The 10,628-nt window shown below is 33.3% G+C and overlaps 1 protein-coding gene across 1 annotated transcript; it reads right to left on the reverse strand.

The window, feature by feature from the left end:
- Window positions 1-6,431: 6,431 nt before the first annotated feature.
- Window positions 6,432-7,329, reverse strand: LOC143611707 (uncharacterized). The gene is made up of 4 exons (XM_077085876.1): window positions 7,274-7,329; window positions 7,174-7,211; window positions 6,961-7,096; window positions 6,432-6,874 (listed from the first exon to the last, which is right to left on the reverse strand). The coding sequence occupies exons 3-4, from the start codon at window positions 7,094-7,096 to the stop codon at window positions 6,459-6,461; spliced, it is 552 nt and encodes a 183-aa protein (XP_076941991.1). The 5' UTR covers window positions 7,174-7,211; window positions 7,274-7,329; the 3' UTR covers window positions 6,432-6,458.
- Window positions 7,330-10,628: the final 3,299 nt, after the last annotated feature.

Below are 10,628 nucleotides of genomic sequence, written 5' to 3' on the forward strand. Positions count from 1 at the left end.
TTGTAAATTACCAGCTCTTTAGTTATTTCTGGAATTTTCACTATAGGATTATAATTAGCCAGGAAAGTTTTATTGGCTTTTGTTCTTCTTAATTTACTTCTTGACTGTGGCTTTGGCCATTTGAGTTATTTAACAAATTTGTAGCATTTTTTGTCATTTTTCTACTCTTTCTTGGAAGCAAGGGTTTCAAAATGTTGATACCGTCTTAACCCCACAAATCGGCGGGTTTGGTTGTCGGCTGGGTTAGGAGTGAACCGGTTCAGCTTTCAAAAGTCGAATCGGCCAAAATATTAAAAACAATACAACTTTTTTCTCTATAATTTTTATAAGAATAAATTTTATTTTCCACCCATAGCAATCAAACAAATATAAGTTTAACTATAGTACATGTATAGTTTTAATTTAACTGATTTTGTGTAGTTATTATTAGTATTATTTATTTTTTTTTGTGTTGAGGTAAAAAGTTAAGTGTGTTTTTTCAGAAGTACCACTTTACTGAATTTCTGAACATACAAAATGGCTCAAACCATCAAAAAGTGAACCATTTTGGTCAGTTTGGCCCGCTCGCTAGCCAACCCAGCCGTACTCGAGGTTCAGCTTTTTCAAAAGCTGTACTCATGGGTTCAGCCCAAAATGTTCTTGTAGAATCGAACCATAATCTTTGTTTGGAATCATTAAACATCAAAATTAGTGTTATACATTACAATCAGTGCAAACATTTTAATGGATAAAGAGCAAATCTTTTGGTATATATATGTGTCAAAAACACCCTCAGTGGTCAAAGATTACTATGATGATCCAATATAATATAGTCTCTGCTCTCCACAACTAATGACTTATGAGGTACACAAGTACTATGATGATCCAAGATTCTTGTGTCCTGCTGCTGGATGTACTCTGCCTCTTTAATCACTCTTCTTTGGTTTATTATGCCTTCTGCTCTCCACAACTAATGACTTATGAGGTACACAAGTAAGTACTATGATGATCCAAGATTCTTGTGTCCTGCTGCTGGATGTACTCTGCCTCTTTAATCACTCTTCTTTGGTTTATTATGCCTTCTTCTGGCCCTGTGCACTCCACCACGCGGTATAAACACCCCGGTGCCACCACCATTTGCCGCCCACAGCCTCTCCATCCACCCAGGAACCGAAACCTTGCTACTCTCCGACCAGCTAAAATAGTTTCCGGGAGCCAACGACAATCCATGTCCACCACCCAGTCTCCTTTTAACACTCTTGTTTTTCACTTGTGGCTCGTCATGGTCTTCGTCCGTAAGAAGCAGTATTTGCCTTCTAAGCTCGGCGTAGAAGGCGGTATCTTCCGCATCATCATTGGTCAACCACTGGTCCATTGGTGGTTCGGGTTCGAGTGAGGATTAAGGGTGGGTTTAAGGTTTATTTATATATATAGGGGGTGTTGGGTGAGGTTTTGGTCAACGAAAAGTGAGGATGTGTTATTGTTTAGTTGAGAAGTGGAATAAAAAAAATGGATAGTGGAAGATTACAAGTTCACAAGTCATTTATGGGAAGACAAGAATAGAAAACAACCGTGTTTAAAGGGATCCACTTACATTCAGACAGACATAAACCGGTTTGGTGTGAACTTGGAATATTAATCTCGAGTGACGGCGTTTTGCAATCTTTCTTTTATAACAAACTTGTGGTTGTGAACATGACATTAATAAATCAAGAAATGGAATTAAGTGTTGGCCGAGAGGAAGGATGTGCACACTCTGAGAACACGCGGTATATTTTATGGATCTAAATATAAATCAAGCCGGATAATTATTATCGTATTTGTTTTACTTTAGGAAGCTCTATATCAATTATTTTATATCAATGTAAAAATAAATGAAAGTTGTATAGTTACCTGAATAAAGCTGAAATATAAACAAGCTTATATTAATCTAATCTTAACTTATTCCAAACTAAAGAGAAGGTTTTAAGAAATTAATGTTTTTAGTAAAGTGTCATTTTGGTCTCGCAAATAATACGAATTTTTTTCAAAAACTTTATTTTTTGCATATGGACCATTCAAGTTTTTCAATTCTTGCCAATTACATCCAAATAACGAACCCGGTTAAATTTAATCGTTAAGTCAGGGGTAGATATGTCTTTTCACTCTTTCTTTATTATATGAGTAAAGTGCCAAAATCGTCCCTGAGGTTTGGTCAAATTTGCGAATTTCGTCCAAAAATATTTTTTTTTCGCAATTAGTCCCTTGATTTTTCCCAGCCGTTGCCAATTTCGTCCGAATTGTTAACTCGGTCTAAATTCAACGCTAACTCAGGGGTGTTACTATCATTTTACATGTTTGTTTACATTATTATTATTATTATTATTATTATTATTATTATTATTATTATGTGTTTGTTCAATGGCATATATAGCATGTCACGATTCATATGTTTGAATCCAATATAGTATCTTCTTGTTTATTCTTCTTTATTTTTAGTCATATAAAGGTTTAGCTCGGTGTAATAATAATAATAATAATAATAATAATAATAATAATAATGTAAACAAACATATAAAAGGACAGTAACACATCTGAGTTAACGTTGAATTTAGATCGAGTTAACAATTTGGCCGAAATTGGCAACGATTGGGAAACATCGAGGTTCTGATTGCGAAAAAAATATTTTTGGACGAAATCGCAAATGTGACCAAACTTCAACGACGATTTTGGCACTGTACTCGTATAATAAAAAAAAAGAGTGAAAAGACATGTCTACTCCTGACTTAACGATTCAATTTAACGAGAATAGTGATTTGGATGTAATTGGCAAGAATTGGGAAACGTGGATGGTCCATATGCAAAAAAAATAAAATTTTTTATACTAAATTCATATTATTTGCCAAACCACAATATAAAAATGACACTTTACTCTAATGTTGTTCTTACTCACAAAAGAGATTGTTATAGTATTACAATTTTGTTTAGAGCCGCGAGAACAAAATTAAAAAAACTAACAACATGCTAGCAAAGTCAATATAAGTATAATACACATAAATTAAAATTTAACTTTTCCATACATTTATGGCATTGTAGATAATGAAAACATGATGTTACATGCGATAGGAGATTCAAATTTTCATCAACTTTGCATACTTAATAAAATCAATTATTATTAATAAATTTAAGAATCAAATTAAGTTAATAATTTTATTAAATGCATGGTTTACGTTTGTGACTTAAAGAGGTAGCGAGACTGACCGCAATTGCAGGATTATGTTTACTTTCTTTCATTTTGGTTATGAAAAGTGAAAGTTCTTTCGTTCAGTACGAGATCGCTTCACACCTTGCGGTGCTTACATCTCTCGCTTATCGTAGTTCTGTTCAAAAACCTTGTCCAAGAACTTGTATAGAGAAGGATTTCCCGCGGCGCAACGGTTCTTCCATACAACTTAGCTGCCCGGCGCTGCTATTGGCATAACAACCGGTACACCATAGGTTGGCCCAACCTAGTCCTCTCATACAAGGGTTGGCTCCTCGCAGTTCTCCTTTTAACACCAACGGTAGTTAGGAACCGAACTGTCTCTTGAGGTTCTAAACCCAACTCACTGAGGGTTCCGAAGCTTTAGTTACATCATACCTAGCTACTTCACCAACTTACTTTGTTTATTATCAATCTATTTCCATATGTACTAGGTTATATCTCGTGCTCTACACAGGTGCAAATTATAATAAAAATAAAAATTATTATATGCAATACATAAATTCAGTTATTTCATATAATAGGTTTTATTTATGACTTTTATTTTATATTCATTTAAATCAAATTATAGCTTAAAGTATTAAAATTGAAATACATGTACATAAAAAAAATTAAAAGATTTGTCTATGATTTTCACCATTTAATAATTTTCTTAGATTTTGTTATGATTTAAATGATTATAAAATAAAATTAATGAAGAATTTTATATTGAATTGTAGATTAGTCTTTCTAAATTTATATGAATAAGTTAATATAATTTTAGAATGGTAACTAAAAGAAAAATAATGGATAAAGGATTTATGCATTTAATGAATTGTTATACATTTTAATAAATGTTAATTAGGTGGAAAATATATTTAAGGGAATTACATATGTGAAATCAAATGTGAACACTCTATAATAATGACATGCAGAATCATCTAGATTTAATAGTTTAGTTAGATGTATAAATTGTTGGTGATAATGACACAAACTCGGAACTCCTGCATAACAATACTATAGATAATATAATATATAAATTTAAATAACGATTAGTTATAAATTTATTTATTAAACTTTTATAGCATACTTAAATGCAAAATAAAATATATGATTCGGTTTAAATGTCAATTTGTTTAGGGGTTGTTTGGATTCCTTATTTATCTGCAAAAAAATTTTTTTTGTCAAAAATTAATATGTCACAATATCCTGACTTACCAAACACTTTATTAACTTTTCTGAAGAGTTATATAGAAACATAAATAAGTCATCCCAAGTTCCCAACACCCTCTTAAGCTATCAACATGCTTTTTTTTTTTTTTTTTTTTGCTAAATGGTAATAGATGTGAGGCTCGTTAATCAATAGATCAAGTGTTTTATTACACAATTCATTGAAGTGTAAAATATGAGACCATCACCACAAGTTTCGAAAACTGGTTCTAACTTCTAAAAAATGTAAATAGCTGGCAAACGTTAATCTTAAATTATTCAATGAGTTTGTTTCACTACCTTGAACCAGAAAACATAAACGAGATTAGAGGCATGTTTTGAGAGTGGGAATTATAAAAATAAAATGTGCTGGAAAAGGCACATTAAATAAAAAAAAAAGTTTTCTAAAGATAACGTTGGAGGCTGTCTACACAATATGAAAACACATGATGTCGACTGGCCGGAATATAGTGTTTTCTCTTTTGGGTGTTCGTATTGTTAGGCTTCAAACATCTGATGTTTTCAACTTAATATAAAGTTACCTTGAGTCAAGCCTAACTTTATTTTGGAGTCAAAAATTTGTGGTTATGTTCATTTGACTTTGAAAACTAAAAACACTTCAACTCTCACTTATTTAAATGCATCACATGATAAATAAAATGATTAAAAACATATTTGCTTGCCTTCAGTTGAGTTTGATTCAATTCTTAATAACCAATAATCAAAACTGATTTAGCCGAAACCCATCGATTAAGAAAGTATAACAACTAAACTTTTTGGTTTCTGTGAACGCTTAAAACTGAACCCCGCACACTCCTGCTGACAAGAAGGAATTTGACAAATATCTAACCGAATCGTCCAATTACGTTGCTACGCATATAAGCTATAGTAAAAATAATACATTAATAATTGTTATCGTTTTGTGTTTTGTATGACAGATTTGCATTGACTCCTAATTTATGGCTTGATTAGATATACCTACTACATAAAAACACCTAATAGCATCATAGTTGACAATTTTCTTTTGACTTAAAAAGAGTCAAATGATTATATGTGGTGCTATTGGTAGGGGACAAAAAATCGTCAAACATTCTTATTTTGTTAATATATTATTAATCAAGCATTTAATATAAATTGTATTTTCATTATCAAAAATTGATGCCTAACTTTACAAATCTTAAAAAGGTTTCCTTCCATTTGTTAAAGAGTTATTTGGCCAAATTTCATAAAACAGCTCAATTTCTTAACTGTCTTTTGTTTAAACAGAACAAAAATATGAACCATTGTAAAGCAAAATGAAAGCACCTTTATAGATGAGTGATGAGTCTCTTCAATCTTTAAAAAAACTAATTTGGGGCACAGGTTTCTCTAGCTTGACATCATGTATATGATAATCACCTCAAGTTCTTGATTTGCAAAATACCGAACATCAGCATCAGGATCTTCAGACAGCTTAATCAAACATGAGGCATTAACAAGCACGGGTAGCTAAAATTCAGAACAAGTGATTTTGATCCCATAACGGGTCATTTGATGCAAGTAACGAGTGATTGAAACGGAATGCTTAAGTCAAAACTCAAAAGACAATGCTGTGGAACGCCTATCCTCTGCTACTCAACAATTGTTGGTAGTAAAGATTGAGAAAACAGATTCATCCCAATAACCTACATCAACAGCTAACATGAGAATGACTGATAAAAAGCATGAAATTCATGATTAAAGTGTTCTAAACATAATATAAAGCAATCTATCATTTTGAAAAGCAATCATCTAATCTAAAATATAATATAACAAAATACAAACGCGTTATTACAACCAGTATCGGAGAAGTTACAATTTAGGGAACAAATAGATAGCACAAGTGAATGTAAGAAGAATATTATGACTCCTGAATTGAAAAATAGTAAAAGAGTTCACTTCAAATTAAAATGTGTGTACAAATAGTACATGAATGATCAATAATTCTTGAAAAGCAATGTTGCACAACAGAACAAAGTTTACAGCAAGATGAAGTGAAGTTTATAAACATCTTGTTGATCATGAACTCCGGTTACACCTCTTCATCAACATCCAAACAAAGAAGATAAGCAACCAACCCAATAACAGGTACAAATCTCATATACTTCACCAAATTCACCTTACTTTCCTCTACATTTTGAAGGTTTTCTCCAATCAACCATGGTTGAAAAACTATGTAAAGGCATATATCCCATATGAACGCATACGCAAGCCTTTTTGATCCAAGATAACTTACCAAGAACTCCCATCTATCTGCCACACTCCCAAAATCCCCATCCGACTGCCCAAACAGGGCCCACAGTAAAGATACAACACAAGCAGCCCCACCAATGACTCCAACCACAGGTGCACCATTGACCATAACCGACCCGAGTTGGGAAGCTTTTTTTGGTGTGTACTCGGTGTCCGGCTTATTTAATCGAATAGCCATGTAAGGTATTAAGAATGCTGCAATAAGCATAAAATGTGAGTAATGAATGATAATAAATAGGATAAACGAGCAGGTCAAACGGGGCATTGACTATAGAACTTACTGTTGGTAAGGAACATCTGAAAGCCCCACAAGACATCAAGTGATCCCTTGTATCTGTCTCTATTGCGATCAGTGAATAATAAAGGAGCAAACATAAACGTCCACCCGATAACAAAATTAAACAGTCCTTCGGACATCTAGGGGAAACAGAATAATATCATGTCAGGTAATTGGATTCTGTATGGAAAATCGTTACACGAGTAAATTGTCTTACGGGGTGAAGAAGAGGAGCTTGAATTAGATGAATTCCAACTACTCTGCCAACAATCAATCCATGAATGAAGTGAATAATAGAGCAGTAATTATTTATATACCTGAATTGATAAGTGGTAGAATGAAGAAGAAATTAAGAGAAAGGCCAAGAAGGGAATTGATTAATAGCCCAAACTGGATCTCCCTGCAAATGGTTTGGGGTGTGTTAGTATATAAGAATAAGAATAATGAGGTAGGCAAAGGCAATTGATTAGATACAGGAGCATAAGGAAGCAAGAAGAGCCAGATTATATAGGACTTGAAAATGACTGCTTCTCGATCTCGTCGTCTGGAGTGTTGAGTTGGAATTTGAACGTAGCAGGCCGCCGTAAGTTGCTGTTCACTGTGGACATCACCGTCGCCATTTTGCACCAGGTGACGTGGAAAACACCAGACGGCAAGAAAAGTAATAAATAAACAATATATGTCGTTTAAATTGTTCTTATCTTCGCATAGTAACTTTCGAAAATCTAGATTTCGTCACATTTGTAGTAGTTTGTTAAAAAGCAGAATATTGTGATATACTAATAAGTACTTTCGAGTTTTAATTATGCTCTTGATAATTCAACAAGACATGAGAAAACGTAATAGAAATAGATTTATGTTTTTTCTTCTTTTTTTTTTTGGTTGAAAAACTATCACAATATTTTAATGAAATATCAATGACCGATCTTTTAGTAGTAACTCAGTTACCACTCGTCAAGCAAATTGATACGGATGCTCACTTATTGTTGATAGCCTAAGTGGTTATTGATCAAAGCTGCTACTCAGAATCCAAGTTATTGTGGATACTTGATATAGTAGTCACTACAATAACATATATATATTTGTTGTTGTCCTTCGTTGCCAATGATGGATCAAGTTGTTGATGATCATTCTCATGCAACTTTCCACCACAGGCTTTGCCCCTTGACCCCTGACTATGGCGTTATCCTTTTTAATGTTGGTAATTCGTTGATGCATGAAATAAGAAAAGTCTTGAACGAGCATGCATTCGACACCGTTTAACTCATATCAATGTCTTGATTGCAAAACAGCTCGTATTGCTTGTGTTGTTCAAGAGGTTTATAATTATGCACATGATCCTCATTGTACCATCTTCCATATATAATTTGGTTGTCATCTTGTGAATGGTCTTCCAAACATTAACATGTGTCTCGTTCTAATGTTAGAACTAAGTATAGAGGTGTAGCTAATGTTATTGAATCAACATATTCTTGCATAAGCTATTATCTCCCCAAAACATTTGTTGTCTTCAAATGTCGATGGAGTTTATTGGCAAGTAATATCATACAAGATCAACATGTCAAATATGTTCAGATTGATTTACGTTAAGAAAATTGGCCCTGTTTGTTTGCAACAGGTTACATCCACTTATTAATTTGTTGACATTTTAATTAGGTCTTTCCCTATGGGCCGTTCTATGCATTCAGGCTCATCTAAGTGATCCAAGTATTTTGCATTTATTTCTTTGAATTTTGATTATTGTATGGTATGACTGGTATCCATAAGTACCAAACTACCAACTACCAAGGGCTTGAGTGACGTAAAAAAAAAAATTCAAAGGCACTCCTCCAATAACACAAAATTTAATGGTAACGTACACAAATTTTACATACTTTTAAATCGGACGGTGAGTGTGTTTTTGTGCATGACTTACATTTACATTCCATTCTATAAAAAGAAAACTTGGAAGATGATACGATATCATGCAGTTGAATAACGTAGGACATTGAAAATTTTATTTAAAATGTTCTTGTAGATAGCAAAAACTTCAAGCTTTTTTCTTTCGGTCTTGATTGCTTTTGAGTATCTGCCCGCAAAAGTAAGGATAACTTTTTTCTCCATTATCATCATCTCTACTGACTCCATATTTCCTGTCAGTTTATAAATAAATACACTTTATTAATACATAGATAAAATAATTGACAAGGAAAATAGAAAAGAAGGATATGCATTAAGTTCATCGATCAGAAAACGAGAAGAAAACCTTTGTTTTAACCTTTATTTCCAAGTTAGAATTTAAGTACTAAAATATATAGAAGCTATGTTACACGTAGAAAATGTGTCATGAGAGACACCCAAAGTTAGTGTTCTAGTTGTTACCATCCTCAATCACCCACAATTGATAGAGGGGAATATCCCTAGAGGGAGCATCCATAATTAATATAAAAAGACTAAAAAACATGTCGCGTAAACGAGAGAGAATAAAAACATTGTTAAATTATCGTCTTTTGCATTTATTTTGCATAATCATACTATTTGTTTCAAGATTTAGATTTTAACTTGGTATTATTTACTATAATTTATAAAAGGTTATAAACTTTGTAAAATACGTTATGCTAAAACGCTAATTACGTTATACTAAAACGCTAATTACATATAATAACATAAGAAACCATATAATAACATAGGAAACCAGATAATACGTTATGCTAAAACTTTGTAACATAGCTCAACTTTTGTAGAAATTTGTTATGCTAAAACACTAATTACATATAATAACATAGGAAACCATCTGAATGCGTCATGCGCTCAAAAATATGAGCCGTTCAGAGAAAGGTATTACCTAACCCCGAACCCTTGGCTCCACATAGTCGTTTAGTCCGGTCCATCCACAAAATCGACACCCCAAAACCAGGCGCTCCCAAAACTAGGAATGAGCAAATGGTACCGTACTGGGTATTTTTTGTACCAATTTTTAGGTTTTCGGGATTGATACTTTTAGTCCGATTTTTTCCTTTAAATATTGTATGTACAGGTATCGTATCATACCGAGCACTAGGGATGAGCTCGGTACCATACCGGTACCGGTACCGAAAATCCCGATCCCGAAAATCGCAATTTTTTGGTACCGGTACCGAAATGTTCGGTTCGGTAACGGTACGGTACCGGTATTTAAGGTAAATTCGGGAAATACCGGTACCGTACCGGTCCCGAAAACCCAAAACCTTGGAACCGATTCAGTACCAACAGTATCAAATCGATACCGATTTCGGTACCCGTACCGGTACCGGTACCAATTGGTACCGTACCGATTTTTGATCATCCCTACCGAGCACTTTCGGTACTGGTACTAGTATGAGTACCCAATTTTTATGATTATCAAGATCCGTACTAGTCACGATCTGATACCGAGCTCATCATTACCATGAATGTCACCTCATGCCTTACAAACAAGCTAAAACCCCACAATAATTGTGAATGTGATTACCGAATTTGGGTCCGAGTCAAATAGATTCTTGATTCTTCAATGAAAATATCCAAAACCATTCCACGTGTTGAAAAGAAACTCCAATTCTTGATTCTTATATATTTTATAACTAATCATGTTTATATATGGATATTTTCTTTTGTATATATTCAAAGGTTTTTAAATATATTCCAAACAGAAGAGACATTAAAAACTTGCACACG

The sequence above is a fragment of the Bidens hawaiensis genome, unplaced genomic scaffold, assembly GCF_021521415.1.
Source record: "Bidens hawaiensis isolate Kalapana, Puna unplaced genomic scaffold, B.hawaiensis_p1.1 tig00032042_1, whole genome shotgun sequence".
Lineage (NCBI taxonomy): Eukaryota > Viridiplantae > Streptophyta > Magnoliopsida > Asterales > Asteraceae > Bidens > Bidens hawaiensis.

Coding starts and splice junctions, on each gene's coding strand:
- LOC143611707 (XM_077085876.1), bottom strand. CDS start 7,096: ATGTCCGAAGGACTGTTTAATTTTGTTATCGGGTGGACGTTTATGTTT. Junction 6,875..6,960: donor TCAGATGTTCCTTACCAACA/GTAAGTTCTATA, acceptor TGCTTATTGCAG/CATTCTTAATACCTTACATG.